The 27,142-nt window shown below is 40.1% G+C and overlaps 1 protein-coding gene across 1 annotated transcript in view; it reads right to left on the minus strand.

Moving 5' to 3' along the window:
* Nucleotides 1-2,378: 2,378 nt before the first annotated feature.
* Nucleotides 2,379-27,142, minus strand: part of SLC30A8 (solute carrier family 30 member 8) — a 37,587-nt gene continuing 12,823 nt past the window's right edge. The window contains exons 3-8 of the mRNA XM_047782925.1: nt 17,653-17,799; nt 16,117-16,270; nt 11,190-11,340; nt 9,421-9,526; nt 3,959-4,093; nt 2,379-2,676 (exon numbers count right to left, since the gene is read on the minus strand). Coding sequence (XP_047638881.1) covers nt 2,531-2,676; nt 3,959-4,093; nt 9,421-9,526; nt 11,190-11,340; nt 16,117-16,270; nt 17,653-17,799 — 839 coding nt within the window. The 3' untranslated portion in view covers nt 2,379-2,530. The remainder of the gene's footprint in view (nt 2,677-3,958; nt 4,094-9,420; nt 9,527-11,189; nt 11,341-16,116; nt 16,271-17,652; nt 17,800-27,142) is intronic.

The following is a 27,142-nucleotide window of genomic DNA, read 5'->3' on the forward strand; positions in this document are numbered from 1 at the left end:
GTAATTCTAACAGAAACCTGTCGATGAAAACACAATCCCCATTTTCAGATGAATCTAAAGCTCAGAGAAAGTGAGGACCAGTTGAAGGTCACAGATCTGGAAGGGAGCAGAAAGGGCCTGGCGCTATGGTTTCTAATTCCCTCTCATGTTCATTCCTCTGCCACAGGGTCCCCTATTGCCACCATGTCTCTGCCATCTCCCTTTCACGTCCCCATTGTTATTGGCATAACTCAGGGTCAACGTCTTTAGGTAGCTCAGCCCACAACCACTTCCATGAGTTTTGATTTCCTCTTTCTTTAGCCAGACTTTTGTGTAGAGACAGTACAAACTTAGGGCTGCCTAGGATAGGACTCACAACAGAAGCACTGTCAGACCTTTCTTGTTTTTTCTTTTTTTTCTTTCTTTTTTTTTTTTTTTTTTTTTTTAGGGCCGCACCTGCAGCACATGGAGGTTCCCAGGCTAGGGGTCTAATCAGAGCTACAGCTGCCGGCCTATGCCAGAGCCACAGAATTGCCAGATCCGAGCTGTGTCTGCGACCTACACCACAGCTCATGGCAACGCCGGATCCTTAACCCCCTGACTGAGACAGGGGATCGAACCTGCAACCTCATGGTTCCTAGTTGGATTCGTTTCCGCTGCACCACGACGGGAACTCAAGGCCTTTACTTTTAAACTCAGCAATTTATTCATCCTATTCCTTTGGGAAACATAGGTCCTGTCTTTTGCATGCACTTTGGAAATAATGGCTGACTGTCAATGCAGATTACTTGGTCAAAAAGAAACAGCTAAAAAAATAAAAGGTGTTCAAAGAGAAAGGGTAGATGTGATTTTGGACAAAACAGATCTGGTTCAGCTGCTTTCTCACTTAGACTTGCTTGTTTTTCCGGCTTTGTGTTCTTCACATTCTTTAACTCACCCTTCACTTCGTTGTTCCAGCCACAAGGACCTTTCTCAATTCCTCAGACGCACCCAGTTCTTTCATCAGGATGTCCACACATCCTCTTGCTTCTTCTAGAATGTGCCTCCTTCTACAGTGCTTTGTCTATTACCTACCTTTTTGTTTAAGTCCCAACTTGGGTGCCATTTCTTCTTAGAGGCCCTCCATTGACCCTGCTGGTCTAAATCAGCCTCTCTTCTCTCATATCACTTGCTGCTATTCATAGTGCATTGTTGGTGGTGTTTATTAGTAAAATGCCTTTGTCTTCCCTCAAAGGCAAAAGAGTCCTATGAGGGCAAAAGCCACATCAGCTTAGTTTACCAATGCTCAGCCTATTGCCTGCCTCAAAAAATATTTTTAAATGAATGAATAAATGACATTGGGTAAGTTACTTGACTGTGAGCCTTATGCTCTCAACTATATGATGAGGGTATTAGTTCCAACTTCCGTAGTTATCATTACAATGAAATAAGGGGACATATCTTAAGAACCCAGTATAAGATAAGAGCCAACTTAAACCATGGTTGGTGATCTATAAATATTATTCAAGACCTGGGAGCTCTTATCTTAGTTCTTTGACTAAATTATTTTCCATGTGACTCTGGATACTCTGCCTTTTGGTGCCAGCTTGTTTTATTTTATTATTAGGCCACACCATCTGAAAACACTCAAAAAGCAACAGTGTCATCATTTTTCATTTGTACAGGCCCTTTATACTGAGAAGTAAAATATGATTCAATCATTTCAGATATATCACAACATAATGTGCAAGCAAGATGAAGAGAGGGAGGAGTTCGCATCATGGCTCAGCAGGTTAAGATCCCGACGTAGTGTCGGTGAGGATGCGAGTTCCATTCCTGGCCTTGGTCAGTGGGTTAAGGACCCCGTGTCGCCACAAGCTGTGGTGTAGGTTGCAGATGCGGCTCAGGTCTGGTGTTACTGTGGTATAGGCCGGAAACTGCAGCTCCGATTCGACCCCTAGCCTGGGAAACTCCATATTTGCCAGGTGCATCCTTAAAAAGGAAAAAAAGAAAAAAGATGAAAAGAGGGATTTCTGTCCTATTTAATGAATGGTGATGTTGATAGGGAGTCAAAAGGTGACTCCCCAAATCATGTCCCAGCTTAGGGGGAAAGTCAAGTTCTAATGGAGTATTAGGCTTCTTAGTTGTCTTCGACCCCTGACTTGGTTATTCTTATTTTTGCTTTTCATGTTTTCAAAAAATGTTGTGACTCCTTATCCCTGATAAGACTTTCCTGAGTTCAGTTTTGCCCTCTCAGCCTTGGGATGTATTATTGAAGGCAGACAAACTTTTTATTACCTGTGGTTACAGACAGCTGCTGTTTCAGCCCCAGTCAGGAATAATCTATACACACATTCCTGGAACCAAACACAGCTAGTGATGGGTTGATAATCCAATTGGTCGATGAATTTAAATGCCTTTTCATTCATGGTGGATGGAGCTCCATAAAGAAGGATAAGATGTGCATTGTACTGCATCATGAATTTCTCAAACTTCTTCCTTTGGTTTCTTAGAAACTGCAGAGCAGCATGTAGTGGACTGTCAAACTTGAGGAGCGGACAGTGTGACTGAGCTAGTCCCGGGGGTCTTCACAGAAAAGGCAGTCAGAGTCCTGGTCGGCTGGAGACTCCATCTGAATGGTGAGTGAGTGCACAGGAAAGCTACTGCTGAGGGCTTTCGCAATTTCTCTGCGGACAACCTGGCTGTCCCAGCTGGCTGCTGTTGGTAAAGAACCACAGTGAGATTGGCACTGATTGCACACACGGCAGGGGGGGATGGCTCATCTCCAAGCTTCAAGCACTTTGTCTTTGACCTGGTGGGGTGCCATGTTGAAAGGGGCCCCGTTGTCTGATAATCAGCTGCATTCACACAGACAAGGAGGGGAGCACTCTAGTGCAGCACAGCACCCATCACTATGGGAACTCTTTCTGCCCACAGTCCTCTCTGGGGTCTGAGACTCCTAGGAGCTGAGTTTGCAAGGTAAGATAAGCCATGGAAAAAGCTAAGACAGAACAATTTCTTCCTAGGATTCTCTGGCTTGTCACCCTGGTATCCAATCAGACTTTATAACAAGGATAATGATGAGAACCAGGAAGCATTCAGAGCTCCCCACAGACCTTTCTGAGAGCAGCAACCCTCACTGCCAAATTTTCTCTTGTCCCAAAGGATATCGAAGGCTGTAAAGTTCCCTCCATAGTAACCTGATTGTTTACTAGACTCTTCCATTTGCAGTGAAATATGGGTGCAGTGGAGACTGTAAATTCTCTGTAGCCAGATCCAGGCCACTCAGCAAAGATGAGGCTGTCTGAAAAAGCACAGTCCTAAATGGCTCTTCCTCAACCCTGCCTCTAAGTAACTTCTTGAGTTATTTCTCAGCAGCCTAATGTATCGTCTGTCTCCTGAGGCAGTGCCTGTTTTCTCAGCCCTTGAGCATATCATGAACAAAATCACCTTCTACTTGAAAACATAGTTTTTTTAAAGAATAAACACCGCATCCACAGAGTTATCTTACATGGTTTACAGAATTTAATGATACAGTAAAGGAACCACCATTAATTCTGATGGGTACATCTTTTAACTTTTTGGAACCTTAAGGAGGGGACCTGTGTCTCTTTTATCTTTTTCTTTGGTGACATGCAAAGCACCTTACACACCAGATACTCAGTGGAGATTTCTGGTTAAATTCATTCCTATTATTTAAATGATAGGACCCCAAGTCAAACAGACTTTAAGGCCTTGGAGTTTGGGTGGCATTTTAGCCTTTTATTCTACTCTCTAACCCTCTGCAGCTGGCCTCAGGGATTGTCTGACATCTCACTGTTGCCATGGCGACATTGACAAAGGGGATGGTTTTCAAAGGCCCTTGGTCACACAAAACACTTTACAGCTGTTTTTGATGGGTGGCAGGCGCCAAGGGCTGCTCTCCAAAAAGAAGGGAAACTACTGAGTTTACAGGACAAGGACTCAATTTTTGTCCAGGGTGTTTACGAAACTCACTGACCTGCAGCAACATGAGCTGAGAGAATCACTTGGTTCATTGTTAGCGACCAGATGTGCAAGCTGTGCACAGACACCACTCCATCCACCGCTAAGATAAGCTCTTTCACGCCATCGTAACTCAGGTTCTTTGGCACACCTGCCACGAGGAAAGAAGAGCGGGAGGCTGTTATTCCATTAAATACAACTCACGGCAATGGCTAATGGGAGCTGCAAAGTCCTTCCTAAAATATTAGCTTGCCCTCTCCATTTGTGGTTTCTTATTTCAAATGTTTACAAAGCATGTTCAGTCTGACTCTTTTGAAGGTTTTACCATCAATCAAAGGCTCACAAAGAATATTTGCAGATTATACAATACCATCATCAACAACAGTAATCCTTCTTCATTTTTGGTATTATTTCCCACAGTTATCTTTGCAATTATCTGGAATGCAAAATGAAATCACATGGGTTTTGATATCAAATTATCCTGGGTTGGCATTCTGACTACAACAGTTGTGAATTTACCCAGTGCTTGGAAGTTCTCTAATCCTCAGTGCATGTGTAGTAAAACAGAGATAAGAACAATATATAGTTAACAGAGTCCTTTGGGGAGCAAATCAGAAAATAGCCGTCCTTTGCAATCTCTGGTGCTATACAAACGTTAGCTATCCAGCAGGTCACTTAGTAAACTGTGTTAACAGGGGACACAGTTAACGGGGGGACATTATAATGTCCTAACATTGTATTACCATCTCATTCAGTCCTTAGAATTTCCATTATTTTAGGTACCTTCGTGAGGGTTTAATATCCAGGTCATGGAATGTCATAGTTTGACTGTCATTCTTGTTTCTGAAGGAAGTATGGGGGCACAGAGGAAGGTGGGGAGTCTGGAGGCCAATCAGCTATTCTTTGGGGCTGAAGGAACTGGGATGTCTCTAGCCTGGAGAAAGGAAGGCTGAGAGAAGGAGGATCACTTTTTTTCAAACATTGCAAGGAATGTCATATAGACAATGAAATGAAAGCATAAGGGAGCTTGCTTTGGCTGACTACACAGAGAGAAACCAAGGCAGTGGTTGGTTAAGAATCTTAAAAGATACCAGTCTGATACAAGATTTAAAAAAAAAAAATCAACTCCACTAGCACAACCGTGGTAAAGCCTTTTGATGCAGTAGGTGAATCTCTGTTAATTAAAGATGACCCAGCGAAGATGCTATAGAAGAAATTTCTAAGGATGAACATTTTTTAGTTTCTACTTCCATTATGTACATACAACACAAACACCTGGTGTAATTTGTTAAGAAATAAATATGCCTTGGCTCCATTAAGATTCTCAGGAAGAAAATTTCTCTGGATGAGGTTCTGAAATCTACGTGCTTTCAGAGTGGCTCTCAAGCTTGAACGCACATTAACGTCACCAGGGATTTTAGAAATCCTGATGAATAGTTTATGCCCAAAACCTATTAAATGGAATTATCTGGGGATAAGACCTAGCATCAGCATTTTCGTAGCTCATTTGTTGATTCTAACACAGCCAAGGTAGAGAACTGTTGCACTAATATTTACCAGCCACTGGGCAGCTCTACCTTGCAGTGGTTCTCAAGCTTGGCTGCATGTTTAAAAAAACATCAAAGCCAACCCTTCTTAGATAAGAATCTCTAGGTCTAGGGCCTGGGCATAAGATTTTTTAAAAGCTTCCCAGGTGATTGTAATAAGCAGCTAGTCAGGAACCACTTAAAGGGAATAGGAGACACTTAACCCTCCTTTTTGCAGGATTTACAATCCTTGCTCCTGGGGACTTTCCTCAAACTCAAACAGTTTGAGTTTGGTTTAGTCCAGTTTCATATTGTTTCAAAGACCAAGGAGCTGGTCAACATGATATTTTGCTCTATGAGATGCACAAAGCTCAGGGTACTAGAAACAAATTGAGGAAGTTCTTATCTCAGATTAGCCGTAGAATGTGCATGGAGTCAAGGGTAAAAATGTTATACAATAATAACAATAACACACCTTTATTGAGAACTTACTGTATGACAAGGTTTGTGCCAAGCCCTTTATTTACAGTGATTATCTTGTTTAATAGTTATAAGAACTTTAAGAGCTTGTTAATGAGAGTTACAACTCCAGTTTGACTGCAGAAGAAATTGGGAGTCACAGAGGTTAAGAATTGCTAAGACAGAGTTCCCATCGTGGCGCAGTAGAAACAAATCCGACTAGGAATATGAAGTTGCAGGTTCAATCCCTGGCCTCGCTCAGTGGGTTAAGGATCTGGTATTGCTGTGAGCTGTGGTATAGGTCGCAGACTCGGCTTGGATCTGGTGTTGCTGTGCCTGTGGCATAGGTCAGCAGCTGCAGCTCCAGTTTGACTCCTAGCCTGGGAGCCTCCATATACTGCGGGGCGGCCCTAAAAAGACAAAAGAAAGAAAAAAAAAAAAGAATTGCTAAGGCCATTGTGTAAGTGGGATGTCCGATTCTAAGGTACATGCTCTGGTTGTGGATGTACTCTGCTAGACCCCACAGACTGTAGCCCAAAGTCGACTATTATGCCTAATGTGTCATTTCCGAAGATGAAACCTGCTATCATTCATCTAGGACCCTTGAGATGAAGTCACGATCCCACTACCTCTTTTTCTCTTGCCTCCTTTATCATTTTACTTTTATGGAGAACGTAAGACCACTCTTACTTATTTTACTCTATGAAATAAGATTGCCAAGCAAGAGGATATGTTCTCATTGGCCTTGAAGTTCTATAACACCCTAGAAACTTTTTTCTTTCTGAAGGAGAGCCTGCAAAAATATTAATGTGTCCAGGAAAAGTCCCAAATTAGTGTTCAAAAAATAATTGCCTAGGCTAATAAGTACTGTAAAAAAAAATCATTCAATATTCTTCAAAATTAAAGACTTGCATATGGAATCAATAAGCTATAATATTCACCTGTCAGACTAGAGAAGAATAATATCCATTGGTGGTGAGGATGTGAGGAAATGAGCACTCTCATACTCCATTGGTGGGAAAGAAATTGATATGGTATCTTTGGTAGACATGACAATATGTACCAAGTTTTAAAATGTATTCTGAAACAGCAATACACTGTAAGGATTATTCCACAGATACACAAGTGCTAAAAATATAATTGCAGCATTATCTGTAATGTCCATCAATGAGTAGGTACATGCTTAGAGTCGAATACTCTGTGTCTATGAAAAAGAATGAGGTGTAGCTGTGTATGTACTAAAATAGAAAGATCTTAGTAAAAAAAGTAGGTTGGAAAAAGCAAGATGCAGAACAAAATATGTATGTAATCACATTTGTATGAAAAAAGGCATACATATGCATATATATACATATATATATATATACACACTTACATATGTATATTACATGTACTTATATGTGTAAATGCTTAGATATTTTTGGAAAGTTAGATGTCAGCTTATTAGTAAATGTTACCCCTGGAGAATGGAACTGAAAACTCAAAGGTAGAAAAATGGATAGGCTTTTTCCTATCACTTTATACCTTTCCATATATATTTTTAAAATTTTACCAACTACAAGTATTATTTTATGCTAACCTAATTTGAAAACCTGGTTTAAAAATTAAGCATCTTCCAGATAGATGTTACCTGCCAGTTTCAATAATTACCTACACTTTTCCTTAAACAAGAACCGATAATCACTAGAGAAGAACTGAACTGAGAGAGAGAAAAAAAGTGGAATATAATCATCTCGAATTGTACTCCCGTTTGTCTTTTCTCTGCCTTGAAGTCAATAAGTTCTATAAAGGCAGAAACAGCTGCAGCTTAGCACTCAGGAAAGGAAAGAGATGCATCTGTGACTCGACAAATCAAGTAGGGTCGCCTTCTGAGCAAGGATGTTCACTTGTTATTTGGTGACATTTGAGTCCATTTTCTCTTTCACTGTGGTCAATACGAACATCCACCAACAGTTATAGTTCCCACTGAGAACAAAACCCTTATGTGTGTATGCAGCAGTGAATGCTAAGCTAGGGAAGGGTGAGCTGTTGTGAAGGCAACTACATGCTGGTACTTTATCTGCCTTCTATCAAAATATGCTGGACAAAAAGGAGAAGTTCAGCCAATGTCTGGATATTTTTGGTTCATCTGAATGTTTGATGTGATGCAAACTTCTAGTTGTGACTAAATTCTTTTTATTGGAGTATAGTTGTCTTAAACAATATTGTGTTAGCTTCAGTGTACAGCAAAGTAAATCAGTTATACATATCCTTATATCCATTCTTTTTCAGATTCTTTTCCCATATAGGCCACCAGAAAGTACTGAATAGATTTCCCTGTGCTACACAGTAGGTCCTTGTTACTAATCGATTTTATCTATAGCAGTGTGTACATATGCCAATCTCAAACTCCCAATCTATCCCTACCCTCAACGTTTCCCCTTTGGTAACCATAAGTTTCATTTTGAAATCTTCGAGTCTGTTTCTGTTTTGTGAATAAGTTATTTTGTATCATTTTCATTATTTTCTACCTAATAGTAATCTCATATGATATTTGTCTTTGACTTACTTCACTTAGTATGATAATGTCTAGGTCCACCTATGTTGTTGCAAAAGGTATTATTTTTGTCCTTTTTTATGGATGAGTAATATTCCATTGTATATATGTACCACTTCTTTAGTCCTCTGTTGATGGACATTTAGGTTACTTCTATGTCTTGGCTACTGTGAATAGTGCTGCAGGGAACATTGAGGTGCATGCATCTTTTCAAATTACAGTTTTCCCTGGATGTATACCCAGGAGTGGGATTGCTGGATCATAGGGCAGTTCTGTTTTTAGTTTTTTAAGGAACCTCCATACCATTCTCCTTGGTCATTGAATTTTCCAAGGGACGTTCGCAGCGCCCTCATGAAAGAATCCTTTCAGTGGGATGAAAAAACTAGTCCAGTGGTTCTCAAAACATGGTCACTGGTCCTTCAGCATCAACATCTTGTTAAAAATTCAAAACGGGGGGCCCCATCCCAGGTCTACCATCTCAGGGACTGTCAGGTGGGCTCAGCAATCTGTGTTTTAATAGACCCTCCCAGTGAGTCTGATGCCATGAATGTCTGAGAACTGCCGGCGTAGTCTAACAAGCATTTTAGGCAAGTCTTTCATAATAGTTACAATGCTGCCTGAGGGGTAGATTTATGCAATTCTTCTTAGGTCTTTTCCATTTCTTTAAAGATAAATGTGTATTTTTGCTCTATCTCCCTCACTTTCTCTAGTGTTTGAATGTATCTTTTTAATATTATGCCATACCATTTAACAGTTGCTGGAGAAAACACTGGGGCCAATTCTTTTTATTAATTCCCACATGAATAAAAATCACAATATTCATTTTCACAAAAAATTCCTTAGAAGCTTATACTTTCCCTACGATGCAAACTCACAGTGAGCATGCCTTGAGGCCCTTTTGTGATTAGAGGGAAGAAAAAGCAATGATGCTGGAAGTAATAATAAAAGCACTCCTACCTTCCATGAGTAAGATGGAGAAGTCCTTTAAGAGGGTGATGGTGCTGGACAAAACCAGGACAGAAAAGACAAATGTGCAGATTGGGTCGGCCATTTTATAGTCTGGCTAGAAAACATAAGGATTTCAGTTCTTTGAATTCAGGTCTCCTGTGCAGAAAGTCTGATCGATAAAATAAGTCAACCTCCGTGCTTCCTTCCCTCCCTATCCATTCACTCTGCTGACACTTCACACCCAACTCAGAGGCAAGACTTCCTGAATACTTAATCCTTCTTCTAAGCTTTAAACTCTCCGTGACTGCAGGAAAAGAGACCATAGGACGTGCTCTCCCCATAATTTAAGAAGTAAAGGAAAAGATATCCTTGAGTGTTCTCTCACAGAGTCTGATTTAACCTCTCTCAAACTAATAGAAGCATAGAGTATGTGATGATACTATGCACATAGCTGCACAACATTCAATGACATTTCAGTCTTAATTATGATGCAAAGAAAGGGCATCATCTGCTCAGAGGTTTCATGTGACCCAAGTACAGCTGGAGCTTGGTCTCGGCAAACTGGCTTAGTTTATTTCTTTCACTCTTAAGTATGACATATACTGGAGGCAGGCATCTTTGATGTGATCCAAAGAGTATGCACTGAGCCTTCATTCCCTCACTGTCTCACCACTGGAGCCCTTAGCCCCAGGGTAAAACACCTGCTATTCTGCCTTTGATGAAGTTTTGTGCCACAGAAAACCCCATGCCTTATTACTTCTAAGAAACTTGGCAAGAATAACAACCTTGGTAAGAGTACTCTCAAACACCACTAACCTGTACAATTTTAAACTATTTTGCCTTAAGCTTTAAGCCTTTGGTGAGGATTTGTGCAGACATGTCTTTATCATTATTACTTACATGTTTTCATTTTTAGTAAAAAAAAAAAAAAATAGTAAGGATAACCTGACCCCCTTGCTGTACAGTGGGGAAAAAAAAAATAGTAATGATAATAGAGTTCCTGCTAACTGGACAATCAGGATGTGAACAGTCAGAGCTAAATGCCCTTCTCCTCCATCACTACCCTACCTCCACCCTCACCCACCTCTGTTCTTGAATTCTCACCTCAAGTAGAGGTCTGTAGTAAATATCTCTTTAGGGTCAGAGGCTCCCCAGGATCTGTTCTAAGTTTCCATGAACACCCTGACTTTTGGGAAAGAAGTCACCTCTCTTCCATTGTGGGACAGTCAATCAGGTGCTCTACCCTCCCCAGCCAAGCAGCAGACACAAGACCCAACCTCAGTCAGCAAGGCTCCCTTTCTCAGAAATATGAATCTTTAGCAGAGTGACAAGAATAGGAAAAAAAATTTGAGTCACGTTCTTTTCAGCATGTTCCCTGGGACAGAATTTGGATAGTTTCTAAAATCTCAATGTAAAAATTGCCCTTTTTCTACCTTGATTTCTGCAGAGGAGCTCAGCCAATAAATTTATGGTTGCTTAAGTAAGCTAGATGGAAATCTTAGCCTAAGTTATCCACAGTTCCATTGCTGCCCATCTTAACCCCATGACAAAAAGAACTACTTTCTTGAAAGACTGGGTAGCTCTACAGTTAAATACACAGCATTTAGGAATTTGGGAAGTCTAAGATTTCAGCCTTTGAAAATTTGTTTAAATGTTATAAAGTAGTTCCTGAGGCAAACAGGCTGTCTGCCTTCATTTAAGTCATTATTGGAGGGTCAGCTTCTGTACTTCCTAATCTGCAAAATCACTAGGACAGTAAGTAAACATAAATATCTCACCTTAAAGTAGATAATAAGTGCACTGGTTAACACACTGATGCTCTGAAATAGATCTCCAAGGGCATGTACAAAAGCAGCTCTGACACTGGCATTAGCTTGCACTTCCTTGTGATTGTGTCCAGGACATCTCTGGTGCAAAATCACACTTAATCTGGAAGAGAAAACAATGCTCTGGGCACACATGAGATTAAACTTTAAAAACTATGCTGCATAATGGAGTTGACGACAGCACGCATCATCCAAAATAGTAAAGAGTTGAAACATTAATGCTCTATAATGGACTACTTTGGACTAATTTTGAGCACAATGGTATAATAGAATTTTAAATTTTTCACACAAGGAATGGAGATTCACACATTTTCCATGTAATTAATGCTACTCTATTTCACATTAAACCACATCACCTCTTTGGTAAATGGCAAGTATTTGACAATGAGGAGGGAAATACCATTTATTGAGGATCTGCTGAATGACTGGTACTAAGCTAGGCTTAAAGCTGAGCTCTGGTGGGTGCTTAATTAAATATACTGGTTTCCAATGCAAAAAGCCGCAGAAATCAATAAAACAAAATAAGTAGTGAGTATCAAGGTTGCATTTTTTAATCTTTTATTTTAATTTTGTACATTTCCATGAGAATTTGAAATCTGAATAATTTCCTAATGGCCAATGATGAGAGTACTATACTTATGTATATGTAGCTATTTATCAAGAGGTTGAAAAATGTGACTGTGTTATCATGTATATAAATGTTACATGTGTATATAACATATTGCAAAATTTAGCATCTCCAATCCAAGTCAAAGAGATTAATAGTAGGCCCTACGTATTATATATCTGATTCTATTTATCTACAACTTTAGGAGCTTATGTTTTGACTAGAAACGCTTTTTGTACATTTCAGAACAAAGATTTTAAAGAATCATTTTTTAGTACCCTGTATCCTAGTCTGTTTGCAGGTAATGTGTCTGATAAATCTCAGGTCAGGACCACAAGGTAGAGTGACTGCTCTCCATTAAGTTTTGATCATTACATAATTGACAGTTTTTAGATGGTCAGTGTTTGGGCAGAAATTCACCCTCAATTAGGAATTACCATTTAAAGTCCTTCAGACAGTTTAATACGCCTGGCTTAAAAGACTTTTTTTCTAGGTCTGCCATGTATGCTCATCACATTGTCATTCCTTCTTTTACTCACTTTCTATAAAAACAAACAAACAAACAAAAAACACCTTACTTAGGCATTCCTATATGCCAGGCACTGTTAAATGCTTAGGGCATAAAGGTGAAAACAGATGTAGTCCCTCTCCATTGTAGCTTTAAGTATGATGGAGATGGCAGAGGTTTTAAAAGGACACACATAAGCGGAAAAATTCTAATTATGCTAAGTCTATTAAGAACTGGTGCTGCGGACTGTACAACAGGGAAGTCTGATTTCATTAGACAGGCAGAGCAATTGAGTTGGATTTGAAAGGTAATGATAGAGTTCAATGGGCGAGGAGAGGAGGGAATGTTTCAGGCAGAGAAAACTTAGCCTTAGGGCTTTGTCAATAATCTGCATCCCAGAATCCCTTATTCACTTCTACTAGAACTCTTTGCTCTGATCTTAGGTTCCCAAGGAATAGATTTATTCCCAAATTATGGTCCTGATATCTCTGTAGTCAGACAATATAGCATCCAGCAGCCCATGAAACCCAAAATCCCAGTTCTGGGAGAAAACATTTTAGTCACTCAGGATCCGTATCCATAAATAACTACCTCCTCGAATGGGAAAGTCAGCGCATTTCCATGCCCTGGTCTTCATATTCCCTCGTAAATGTGAAAAGCACCTGCAATATTTGGGTTGAAGTTTGAAAGCAGTTGCCATAAAAAAGAACATTTGGATGGTATCTATTTAGAAAGTCACAATCATCAGTGTTTATGGGGTAGTTAACTGGGTGCATCCTTCAGCTTCATGCAGCAGTGACACAACCTGTGAGACATATGACTTTTGAGAAATTCTTAATATTTTTATTGTTCCTGGGGACATACTGTTCTTCTTATGCAAAGACGATGTTATTGACCCCCCATCAGCAGGACATGTGCTCTGGCTGATTTTTCTCCTGGTGGGGATAGATGTGCACTGATCTTCCCATGTTTTTTCTCCCAATGCTGACGTGAAACACATTTTCAGGGTAACTGGGTAGAAATAGGGATCTAGTCTGTGACAGCAGAACAAATACCACTTCTGTCATTGTTTAGCTCAGAGATGTGGAGCAGGGGGTCACAAACTAAGAGGGAAGGAACTGGGGCAGGTACAAAGTAAGGACATGAGAGGGACTGGAGGACCTTATTCAAAGTGCACGTGCTTGTAGAAAACAGACAGTGAGGTAGAGCAAAATGCTTGCCATGCTGGGCTTCTGAGTGATTTTATTACCCTCCTTTATACTTTTTGTACTTCTCAAATTTTCTATAATAAGCATGTGGTATTTTCTAATCAGAAAAAACAATGTTATAAAATATGACAAAAGTATGGCTTCTACTTTGGACATGATCTTTTTGTTGTTGCTTGGACATGGTCTGACACCCTAAAACTGTCTATCCTTCCTGGGTAATCAAATAGCCACAGGTTTCATAACACCTTCCTTCCTTCCCTACTTCCTTCTTTCCTTCCTTCCTTCTTTCTTTCACAAAAAATTGCACATGCTCAGACTGTCCTCAAATTCCAGAAATTCCTTTGTGCACTTTCTTAAAAAAAAAAAAAATACAACTGTTTAAAATGCCATTTGTCTGTCAGTCTTCTTCACTTGCATATGTAAACCTACCTCCACTGCAAGCATCCCATTGCATTTACAAGACAGATAGATGGCATAAGGATGGTGTTTGTCCCCTCTTGGTGCTGTAAAAAATGATCGCAAAGCCTTTGTGGCTTAGCACAACATAAAATTATGATCTTATAGTCCTGGAGGGCAGAAGTCTAAGGTGAGTGTGCAGGACTGCATTCTTTCTGGAGGGCCTAGGGGAGAATTCATTTTCTTACCTTTTCCAGCTTCTAGAGGTCACCTACATTCTTTGGTGCCAGGCCTATTCTGCCACCTTCAAAGCCAGAAATGCAGCATCTTCTCTCCCCTCTGACCTCACACGTCCCTCTTAAGGGAAGCACTTTTGTGGTTACATCGGGCTTATCTGGATAATGCAAAATAATCTCCCTTTCTCAAGATTCATCCTTAATTTAGTCACATTTGCAAAGATCCTCTTACCATGTAAACTGACATCTTCAGAAGTTCTAAGGATTAGAATGTAGAAATCTTTGAGGGGCCATTTTTTCTGTATATGATAGATAGATAGATAGATAGATAGATAGATAGATAGATAGATAGATAGATAGATAGATAGATACATAGATAGATACATAGATAGATACATAGATAGATACATAGATACATAGATAGATAGAGTTTTAAGTAAGGTTGCCCAAAATCACAATATCAAATGGGAAAGGGCAAATCAACCAAAAAGGATCAAGGTCCTGGCCTCAAATCCCCATTGTCATAAGCAATCAAGTAACTCACTTGAAAAGACCAGATCAATGGGCAGTGATCACACATCCAGCAGGACATGATCACATGTCCTATGAGAGTGATTCACAACTGCCTGAGTAAGAGAATGAACCAACAGATGGAAACTAAAGAGAGAGTTTAGCTAACACGCTCAAGAGAGAATTTTCATGCAGTCATAATAATGCAAAGATAAGACAGACGGCTTTAGAGAGAAATAAATTCCCTGTTATTCTATTAAAATATGTGAGACTGATGACCATTTTATGGGAGCATTGCAAAAGATAATAAAAAGTAGGAAGGGAACTGAAGTAAATAAAATTTAAGATCCCTTCCAATCCAGGTCTCTGAGAACCCATAATGTATTCATGCAACAAAACCAGAATACAACTAAGGCACATCCCACATGGAACTGTCAGTTTGCATGAGAGAGTAGAATGGCCAGAAGCTCAATTCTGGGTCTGGAGGGTCTGGATTCAAATCCTGCTCTGTAGTATCTCATTGGCAATTTATTTAACCTCACTGAGCTTTGGTTTCCTAATCTGTAAATATGGGTGTTGTGAACATTGAGCTTGATAATGTAGATCAAAAGATTTTGGCATAGTCTCTGGCACATAGGAAGCACTCAAAATGGTAGCTATTAGAAACTAATACACACACACACACACACACACACACACATATATATATGTATATTTTGCTTTTTAGGGCCCCACCTATGGCATATGGAGGTTCCTAGGCTAGGGGTCAAATCAGAGCTGTACCTGCTGGCCTATGCTAAAGCCACAGCAACGTCAGACCCAAGCCACATCTGCAGCCTACACCACAGCTCATGGCAATGCCAGATCCTTAAACCACTGAGTAAGGCCAGGGATCAAACCTGTGTCCTCATGGGTCCTAGTCAGACTCGTTTCCACTGAGCCATGATGGGAACTACAGAAACTGATATTAAAACACACCAGGGAGTTTCCGTTGTGGCTCAGCAGGTTAAGAACTTGACACAGTATCCATGAGGATGCAGGTTTGAGCCTTCGCCTCTCTCAGTGGATTAAGGATCTGGCATTGCTGCAAGCTGTGGAGTAGGTCACAGATGTGGCTTGGATCTGGCACTGCTATGACTGTGGTGTAGGCTGGCAACTGCAGCTCTGATTTGACCCTTATGCTGGGAGCTTCCATTTGTCATAGATGTGGTCATAAAAAGAAGAAGAAAAAAAAAAGACACACTTAAACTGGCACAGGCAGCCTTATTTTCCTTCTTTGAGCCATTCGAACACTCTGTCAGGTTTCTACCATCCTCACACGTGGAAGAACAAAAAACAAACAACAGCAATAACAAAGCCCCTCCACAAATCTGTGTCTGGATGAGCTTCCCGGGCAGCATGCAAGGTGACTTACATCACATTGGCTGCCACTGCGCAGCTTGAAACGATGATCATCACGGTGGCTTGGATCTGGTAATCTGGGTACAGCAGGCGTTCACAAGCCAGATATACCAACACACCAGTCACCACCCAGATGCAAAGGATGGACAGTAAAGCACCAAGGATCTCTAGGGATTCAAGCACACAGACACCCATAAACAGAGAATTTGTGAATCACCTTAACCTCCCCAAGAGTCATAAGACATTAACACTCCCCCCAAAAGAGGCTTCACATTAGTTCCCTCCATGACTCACAAAGCAAAAGTGTGGATGGATTTTAGCACTAAGATGAGACACTTTAATGTTACATTCATAAAACGCTGGTGTCTGAGTTCATTATGCTCCATATTACTAAGTAATTTTCAGCAAATTTTTAAAGCATATTAATTGCTGCCTGCCCTTGCTGTTTTCCTGCGGGATTTTAATTTAAACAGGTGCTAAAATGATGGAAACTTATTAGGAGATGAAATAATGAGATACAAAGAGTAAAATGTGTTTAGAAACTCTTAATTTGGCCATAAAACATTTACAACTTGCCAGCACTAGTACCTCCTGTGGAATAAAAATAGTAAAATGGGAAGGCTTCAGAGGTTTAATGAAAATGAGTTTCAATTGCCAACCCAACATATTATAAACACAGAGTAAAGGGTATACCAATACTCTAACTGCACTTTATGAGCAAGAGTAAGGAAACGAAATATCAGAATGGAGACATTTAAGTGAATATTTAAGGATAAGGTTGTGTTCCGTTTCCACTGAGTTAAGTATGTTTGCTCACCTAGAAATTCCTTATATCTCACTTGATCTTTCACTCAACCTTGTAGATAAGTTCTAAAAGCCTACAAGGGTCCAAAAACATTCTATGAGTCAGTGGCCAGGCACATTCCATAACTTCAATCGTCCCCTTTTAAAGCAGAGTCATGGAACATATTATCACTCCATGAAAGAACCAGGCCTAAGAAAAGAGAAGTAAGCTTTCGTTTCCTCCTCCTCCTCTTCCTTCTTTTCTTGTTGTTGATGGTTGATGGAGCAAGATATCCAGCTGAGCCATTCACTGAATGGCTAGGTGTTGTGTGAGCAGGAGAGTCCATATTCCATTCCTAACCCTCCATGAGAAGTTCTTCAATCGCTCCAACTCTCCTGGGCTCTCTGTGCTTTGCTTTGCAAAATGGAAGAAGCTTTACCCACCCTCTCTCCCGGATACAGAGCAATTTAATGAATAATATGATGGCTGTTTCCACACTGAGATTCTTGGGCTGGGGTGATAGCTAAAGTGATATATGTGTTCCTTGTGGCCCATTGGAGTAGAGGTAACACCATTAATCTGGCTGTTAGCTGAATTAGCATTGAGAACATACATTCCCACAAACACATCTATTTTACTCTGTGTACCAGAGATGTCCCTCTAAGGGGTTTTCATCAAGACTGTGCTGTGTCCCTTGCGTTTTTGTCCCTGGGTTGATTCTGCAGCCCTACTCTGTGTCAGAGCTCAATTGATGCTGCTCTGTACCTGCTCGGTGCCATCCAAATGTTAGCCTCTTGGAGGGGGGTTTTGATGACAACCACAAGGAGAAGAGACTGAGCAGGAAACTGGTCAGGTCAATGAAGAGGTGGGCAGCATCTGTGATGACAGCAAGACTCCCAGCAATATGCCCACCTAGGGGATGCAAAAGAGTACATGGGGTTAGTGCCCTGGAGTGATGCATCCTATCAAGAGGTGATGAAGGCGCTGCAGACTCACAGAACTGAAGACAAAGGGTCTTAAGGTTGATTTAATTCCACCTTTTTTTTTTTTCCCAGTTTGACAAATCAAGAAACTTGAGATCCAGAGAGTGGGTAGGATTTGAACATGTAGAAATGAATTGCACAAGAGAGGCCATTCCTGGGAGAGCTAAGGTACAGAAGTTAGAATGTGTGGGAGAACATCTGAAGAACATCCCAGTTCGGCCGGGTCATCAGGATTCCAAAAGGGAAATACAAAAAAAGCTGAGGCCAGAGAGGAGCAGGCCAGACTGAAAGACTCTCCAGACTGAGGACCTGCATTTTTGTCTGGTCCACTGAGGTGGGGTTGTTCGCTTGGAATCTAACCATCTTCTTGACCACTTCCTTCTGCTCCACTAACTTGTATTTTTCACCCGGGTTGGGAGATGTCTGTTATGAATAGCAGGGAGGAGTAAGAAGAAAGGGCAGGCACCTTGCACTTAGCTTCTTGAATATGACAACAGTCCAGTAAAGCTGAGGAAGAGACCCCAAGCCATAGGACACCTGCCTTGTTCTTCTCTCCCTTTGGTGTGCCCCCGTGCTTACATCTAGTTCTCCTTTGAGAAAAGACCTCCAACCTCCAAAATAGAAGTCAAAGGACAAGGTTGTCTTTTCCTTCCCTATCAGGGCTTGTTGTCTGAGTGCAATAACCTTTATTGCTCTTCTTACACCTTCCCAGCAAAGAGCTCTTGCTGACCGATTAGCCCTCCCAGAAGCTGTTTCTTGCCCTGTGTACTACAAAGCAACGGAGACTGTCAGTCACCAGGCCCTCCATCATCAGACTCACCTTGTCTCAACTAATGATTTTTAAAAATTACATATAAGGTTCCTAACTGCAATAATACCCACAGATCGCTGGCTCTCACTGTAGTTAATGACTGGTTTGTCAAAGTGTAATGGGCTGGAGCAAAGTTGTCTTCAAGCTTGTTACTGAGCTGTCAGAGCAAACACCGGAATGATTCATTAACCAAAAAGCAACATTTTGCTAACAAATCAGCTGTCCTTCCAATTATCCTCTAATGTTGCTCTGTCTGCCAAACTTGGGCCTGATAATAAAGCTGTGTTAATAATGTATTATTTCTTGCCCGGGGAATGACTCCACACAGATAAGCAGCGTGCTGCAACCTTAGCAATGAGTGATGCTGATGATGATTCTGGATGCGGGGCTGAAATTGTAGCTTAAGTCAAGGGAATGAAATCTTATAGAGGTTCTTCCACAGGCCCAGCTGAGTCAGGAGGTAACTGGGAAAGAAAAAGGGCTTGCTTTGGAAGAAGCATATTTCTACGGAAACCCAGGAGCCAAGAACCATTTTGCAGCCATCCGAGCTACTTAGAAGAATAATCCAGAACACTGGGCAATCATGTGGAATCTCATAGAGCAAATTGTTTATAAGAGGTAGTTTGTGACTGAACTTGCATTTGCTTCTGAAAGCGTGGGGTATTATTGACAATTAATTCAATCATCCAGCTGGGACGTATCGAGCCCTTCCTGGGCCTGGGCCAGGGATAGGGTTTACAAAGATAAACAAAGGTAAACAAAATGCAATCTCTCTCTTCAAGGACCTCATTGTCTAACACTCATTGTACTGAAAATACATGAGATGGGAGAAGGGATCAGAAAGCCACTCTCACTGGGAACCCTGCAGAACTTTCCACAGGAGGCAAGGAGAAGAATTAGTCAGAAAAGAAGGGTTTTTCAGGAAGAGATAAGAGCAGGAAAAAAAAAGCAGAAATGAGAGACCATGGCAGCTGTGTGGAAAAGCAGGAAGAGTGGCATATTGGAGGAATAATGGGAAATGGGACTGGAAGGGTGGCCTGGGGACCCTTGTGTCATGTATCATGTGCTGTGCGAAAGGATTTTGATGTTATCCTGTAGGATAAAGGGATCTTTTTATGATTTTGAGACAACGTTGTGACATGCTCAGATCTGTATTTAAGAGCGAGATCTTTGCCAGCCCTAGGGTGGATAAAGGGGGGAGAAACTGGAGGTCAAGAAACAGCAGGAATAGCCAACCGAAACTGCCATAAAGGCATGGGGTAGGGAGGCAGTAACAGCCGTATTCCTGGGTTATGTGGCAAAGTGGAGGAAGCAGTGCCCTGAGAACAAGCAAGGAGAGGCACTAAGGACTGAGTCCCAGATACAGACTCTTCTCAGGGGCCATGGGGGAAAATGACAGTAGGAAAGCAGGGCAGCCACTGGGCCTGGGTCTCATTCAACCCAGCTTTAAAGGGTTTGTGTTAAGTACACGTGACATTTTCTGTGGAGAACAGAGACATGCTGACGGGACTGAGAGGAGTAAATGTTCATCTGACAGCAATGGTCCCCTATGTCTCATTCCCAGATAACGCCAGTGTCTGCTATGTATTCATATTTTAAAGATTCTCTACTTGTCTTATGAATAGCATTATTATACTCCATACCATGTTATGTCAAAAACTTGTACGGTCAGAGTTCCCATTGTGGCTCAGAAGTAATGAACCCGTCTATTATCCATGAGGAAGCTGGTTTGATCCCCGGCCTTGCTCAGTGGGTTAAGGATCCAGTGATGCCATGAGCTGTGGTATAGGTTGCAGATGCAGCCCTGATCTGACATTGCTAGTGGCTGAGGTGTAGGCCGGCAGCTGCAGCTCTAGTTTGACTCTTAGCCTGGGAATTTCCATATGCCACAGGTGTGGCCCTAAAAAGGAAAAAACAAAACTCGTGGAGTCACTGTTTAACAAGTGTTTAAAGAGTTCCCGTCATGGCACAGCAGATATGAATCCGACTAGGAACCACGAGGTTGAGGGTTCGATCCCTGGCCTCGCTCAGTGGGTTAAGGATCCAGCGTTGCCATGAGCTGTGGTGTAGGTCACAGATGTGGCTTGGATCTGGCATTGCTGTGGCTGTGGCTGTGGCCGGCAGCTGTAGCTCCAATTAGACCCCTAGCCTGGGAACTTCCATTTGCTGCAAGTGCGGCCTTAAAAAAGCAAAAAAAAAAAAAAAATCAAGTATTTAAAACGTCACAGTTTGCACAGACTTGTCTTGACGTCTCTTAAATGTTCAATGCCTGGAACCTCAAAAATTGTAAGTGGCTTAAGCCCCTGAGATATCCTGGCTCTAGTCTGAAATAAGTGCCGTTATCAGTATGGCTTGTGGTTGTCATCTCCCCGCTATAGCTTCTTCTAAGAGAGAATTTTTTTTTTTTGCTCCGAGATACTTACCATCTTGCCCAGCCTGCTCCCTGCTCTGTATTCCTATCCAGCAAACTCGTGCTCCCTCCATCCTTGCTTAACTCTAAATAGTCCTGCTTCCAGATGTCTTTGCCTGACCACTCTCATTTTCTTCCAGAAATGGCCACATTTGAGCTTATTTTTGTGAGTTCTTGGTGTCCATGTGTCTGTCTTCTTAAATAGGGATGCCCATTTACATATGCAATGTAACTCCTCCTTATGGCCTTTCTACAACTAGAAATTTTCACAAGCAACCAGAAAGTATCCCACTGCAGTAGGTTAAAAGCCCCATTAACTGTGGACCCAGTGATGCTTAGAGCCTTCTTGAATGCCGAATGCCTTCTTCCTACCTGCTCTGCACCCTGTGGCCAGTTTTTGCTCTACACAGAGTTCTATGACCAGGTTCTCCCCTGTTCTAAATGTCAGTTGCTCCCCAAGGCCTGCAGAATAAGTCCAGATTCCCCAGCCAGGCCTCGCAGCCTTCTAGAACCCTCATCCACCATTCTAGTTTTATCCTCCACGAACTGTATTTTTCCCTATACCACTGCCTTAAGTTCTTTCAGGGCTAAGTCATAAATGCCCAACTCAAACTTGCTTAGCAACAAAATGATAATTCAGGAGTTCCCACTGTGGTGCAGCAGTAATGAACACAACTAGTTTCCATGAGAATGAGGGTTCAATTCCTGGCCTTGCTCAGTGCATTAAGGTTCTGGTGTTGCTGTTGAGCTGTGGTATATGTTGCAGACATGGCTTGGATCCCAAGTTGCTGTGGCTGAGATGTAGGTTGCCAGCTGCAGCTCTGATCTGACCCCTAGCCTGGAAACTTCGATTTGCTGCACCTGTGGCCCTAAAAAAAGCAAAGAAAAACAAACAAAAAAGAATTCACTGCTCAAATAACTGAGAGCAAATCTGGGTGGGATTGGGTCAGATACAGCACAATCATAAGGTTCAAAAAATTTTGGGGAATCTCTCTCCAACTATTGCTGTTTACTGTCCTGCTGAAAGTAGACTTCCTCGCCCTCAGCAAAAAAGGTGGGCCTCTGGAAGCTCCAGGTTTATAGGGTTTCTGCGTGGTATTTTAGAGGAGAGAGAGAGCTTTTTCTCCAGCTTCCCTTTATAAAGACCTGGAGACTTTGATTAACCCAGCTGTGTCTATGAACTTAGGTCCTTGGGCCAGAAGGACCAGCGCTTCAAGGGCACAGTGAATATGAGAAAACTTGGAGCTCCTGTCCTGGTGCAGCGGAAATGAATCTGACTAGGAACCAAGAGGTTGCAGGTTCAATCCCTGGCCTCGCTCAGTGAGTTAAGGATCCAGCATTGCCTTGAGCTGTGGTGTAGTTCACAAATGTGGCTCGGATCTGGCATTGCTGTGACTGTGGCATAGGCCGGCAGCTACAGCTCCAGTTAGACACCCCCTTAGCCTGGGAACCTCCATATGCTGTGGGTTCGGCCCTAAAAAGACAAAAGACAAAAAAAGAAGGAAGGAAGGAAGGAAAGAAGGAAGGAAAGAAGGAAAGGAAAACTTGCTAAACAGGCAGTGCCAGTCCCCACTGCAAAGAGTAGCACCCAAATATGGCTGTACATCTCCTGAATTGCTTTCCAAGAATCCAGACTTCCTGTCTTGTTACAGACCTACCCACTCAACATCGTTTCAGGAAAGACTGACATTTATGACCTCCTGGACCACATTCAAGCCCTTCCATCTAAAAGGCCCTTCTCACCTCCTTCTTAGTGACCTCTCCTTTCCTACTCTTCCTTCAAGGCTTTGTTCAAATCCCATATCCTGCAGGAGGGCCTCCCAGATTCCCCAAAGTGATCTGAGAATAATAAGTGCTCTGACTATGTCTGCTTTCTCTGACATGGTCAGAAACACCTTTAAGAAGGAGATGAGCTGAGGGGTTGGGGTCTTGAATGATGTTCAGAGTTTTGAGGAGCATGGGAGTGAGAGGGCTTTTCGTTATAAATCTAAAGCATGAGCAAAAGCTACAGAGACTTTAAGGTGCAATGGTTATTTTGCATAGAATGAATAAATAGCTGAAACAGAAGAAGAACCAAGTAGGGAAGTAGTAAAAGAAAAAGCCTGATAGTTTGGCAGCCAGATGATGGAAAAACTTATGGCAGCTGAGCAGGGCCTAGCCCAGAGAGAACCCCTGAACCAGCCTCTTTCTGCTACCAGTATAGTTTACCCCTGTGTTCAGTGAAATTTCCTATGTTTGCCATGATGAGAAAAAGGTTGAAAAGCACTGAACTAGGCAAAGGTGAACTAGTGAAGAATTTTGAAAACAGAACTAACAAGATGAAAGCATTGTTTTAGGAAAATTAGCTCAATATCAATACAACTCAAATTCCCAGTGATTTTCTGTCAGATTCCATTTAATTCCTTTACTGACAACATTACTGTCTTCTGACTCTACAGTCAGAGTCAAACTCCTAGACTAATTATGAGGAATGAGATGGAGTGGAGGAGATTTGGTTTGCTCACTCTGAATGAATAGCTTCCCATTTCCCCTGTAAAAATATGAAACAAAATGAAAGGGCAGAAGGAAAGGTACAAGGAGAAAACTGAGTTTTGTGAATGGGAGACCATCTCCTTTGAGAATATTAATTAGACATCACCTGGAGAGAAGATGCGTCTATTCTCAGCATCCACTTGGATTCAGGGAAAAGTAAAAAAAAAGAAAGTTTGGAGGAAACAAGTTTATACATCCTCCTGATCTGTGTTTGCATGGAAGTGGTGCCAGGAAATTTACTCATGAGGCTATGAATTTCCAGAACATCACCTTTTCAAATCATGTGTCAAATGCATTCTATTTTTTAGATTTTCCATTTTGTTGATCTCTTACATGAGCAAGTGACTATTGTCCCTAATCTTGAGGATTTCAATAATAAAAAGAGAATGCCCCTCTGACATAGATGTCAATGGATTTTCAGAGGCAGTGTTTCCCGACTGGAGCTGTGAAAAGTAAATTCTTTGCAACTCTATCAAGCTGTAAGTCATTCATTCAAAAGACTTAACCTGGCTCTATAAATTGTATAGTATCAATTTTTAAAAAAATTTTGACTGGAAAGTTATTTACCAACTCTGGATCCATCTTGGATGATGAGATTAGGTCTAGCTGTTTTCTAGTTTTCAAAAGCTGTAAAAATCTAAGTATAGAGATCAGAAGACCCCATAGCTTGAAGAAACCAATTAATTCTAATTGCTTGCTATTATAGTGCAAAAAAATGGCTTAGCAAATTTGCCTCCAGTCTCAGACTATTAATGTGTCACTCTTTTAGGGAAATTAAAAGAAAGTGAAGCAAATATTGTTAAAGGAGTATAACAAGTGACAGTAGTAAGAGTGACTAGCTTATGGTACTATATGCCAAGTAGCTTATACTGCTCTTTTTTATTTTTTGGTAAAAAATTATAAATAAGATAACACTACATACCAAAATCTTAAGAGACTGTTCAGAGCTGTATATAGCTTTATTAGTCATACAAAGAGAGGATAGAAATATATTAAATAAGGAAATAACAAGGTATTTCAATATGTGATAAGATGATAACTCTGACAAAAGAAAGATGAAGTAAAAATATTTTAAAGCCAAAATGACGATTAGAAAAACAGAAGGAAAAGTTAAATAATGATATATTCAAGAAAATATATACATATATCAATAAAATAAATAGATATCTATAAGTTAAATCAACAAAAAGACACAAAAACATAAGCAATACTAAAATGAGAAAGGAGTTGAATAAAAGACTATCAATATTAGACTATCTTGTTCCATTATACAATAATAAATTTGACAATTTCTGTGAGATAAATGACTTTGGAAATGTATAAATAACCAAAATTTTCTCAAGAAGTCAAAATTTTGCATATGTTCATGAATGAGGAAGTTAAAATATATCAAAAAATTATCTCCAAGAATGTGTCTGAAGCCAGACAATTTATCAGGGAGTTCTTTAAAAGAAAGAGTAATTACAAGATGTATAAAACCACTTGAGTTTTTTTTTAACAAAAAAGAAATAAAACTAAAGTTTTCATTTTAATATGCAACACTCATATTCAAAAGCCTACAAAAATAGCTCTAAAGCAGAAAACTATAGTTAAATTTCGATGATCAAAAAAGGTATAAAAGTACTAACAGAAATGTTAATGACTCAGATTGAGCAATGCATTGAAAGAATGGTCCACCCTGTCAAGTTGAGAGGCACCATAGTGAGAGCCTAAGAACATGAGCTCTGGAATGCAGACTGTCCACTTACAGGTATGTCACTAAGGTAGAATATTTCACTCTTTGTGATGTGGTTTCTGGTCTATAAAGTGTGATTTGTAATAGGACCTACTTCTCAGGAATTTCATCAGCATTAAGTTAGGTAATGTATGGAAAGCACTCATCCCAGTTCCTGTCTCATAGTAGGCATTAAATAAATATTAGCTGTTGTCATCATTAGGTCAGAGAGGTGCCATAATCTCTTAATATAATATACATCAACAATGGGTCAAAAAGTTTTTAATTAATGAATTTAAAAGGAAAAGTTTTGGATAAAAGTCAACACTCATCCTTGGTTATTTGCTAACTATTAAAAAAACTAGGACAAGGAGAACACTTCATTAACATAGTAAAAACATCTAACCCCCTCAGGAAACATTTCACTTAACAGCTAAATAGCTGAACATATGATTTGATTTAACATATCATTTAACATGGTAAAAATATGAAACATACAAACACCACATAATTATTGAAAGCAAGGAGAAATATATTTTTTTGCACAAGGCAGGGTTATCTCCTGGGATGGGGGGAAGGGATGAGAGAAGAACTAGGAAAATTAACTGAGATACATTTAGAATGACAGTAGTTCAAACACAGTATTGAATACAAAATGAATATACAAAATGAAAACTTTTCAAAATACAAAGAGCAACCATCTAGAAAATAGAGCATAAGAAAAGGAAGACCACACTCATCTCTGGAAAGAACAAACTAAACACATAAAATACCTATAAATAACTCTAGCAAGAAATAGGTTGTTCCTGTGTTAAAACACACTAAAAACACAAAACCTTGATGAGAGATGTAGAGTATTTGGATAAATGGAGAAACATACCTTATTCCTGGAGGGGAAGACTGAGTATTTTAATATTTGTGTTCCCAAATGAATGTACATACCAATAAAATCATAATTAGATTTTAGAGGAAACTGAACAAGATGATTTTCATGTTTAATTAGAATAGTAAACAGGAATGAACAGCCATTACTTTTTTCTGTTAAACAAAGGGTAATGAGAAAAGGACCACAGATACTATAACACATAAATCTACATCAATTAAATGTTACTATTGACAGAAATTGGCAACACAGATCAATAAAACACCTTAGAACCTAAATCTATTACTTACAAAAATTTGATAAATGATAAAAGTAATATGGAGAAAAATCAAGGGAGGATCTGATTAATTATTCCATAAATGATGCTGAAATCTTTGTTACCTATTTAGAAAGAGAATTTTCAATGCTTAGAGCATATATAATTTCACATTGATTTAAAATCAAATGCAAAAAATTGAGCAACAGCAAAGTGATATTTATCTTCTTAGTAGATAGGAAAAGCTTACTAATCACTAAAACAGTGAAGAAGTAGCAAAAGAAATCAGCTCAAAATGAAACATTTGCTATAATTACCTGTATAAAAGTTAAAACTTCTCTAAGTCAAATAAAAAATTAAACAAAAACTAAAAAGTAAACAACAAACTAGAATAGTACTTGTAACAAATATAGCAAAAGTTTAATATCCTAACTATATAAAGAGCTCCCAGAGATCAACATAGAGCATTACAAATGATCTTTAAAAAAAAAAAGTGAGGAACAGATATTGAGACAAACAGGAAATGCATTAATAGGGGGAAATACAGATCACTAATAAACATGGAAATAATATTAGCAGCAACAATTAAAGGGATGCATAATAAAGCATATTCATCTATACATTAACAAAGACCTCTAAAAGATTAATATAAGCTCTGGTAAATAT

The sequence above is a fragment of the Phacochoerus africanus genome, chromosome 6 (assembly GCF_016906955.1).
Source record: "Phacochoerus africanus isolate WHEZ1 chromosome 6, ROS_Pafr_v1, whole genome shotgun sequence".
Lineage (NCBI taxonomy): Eukaryota > Metazoa > Chordata > Mammalia > Artiodactyla > Suidae > Phacochoerus > Phacochoerus africanus.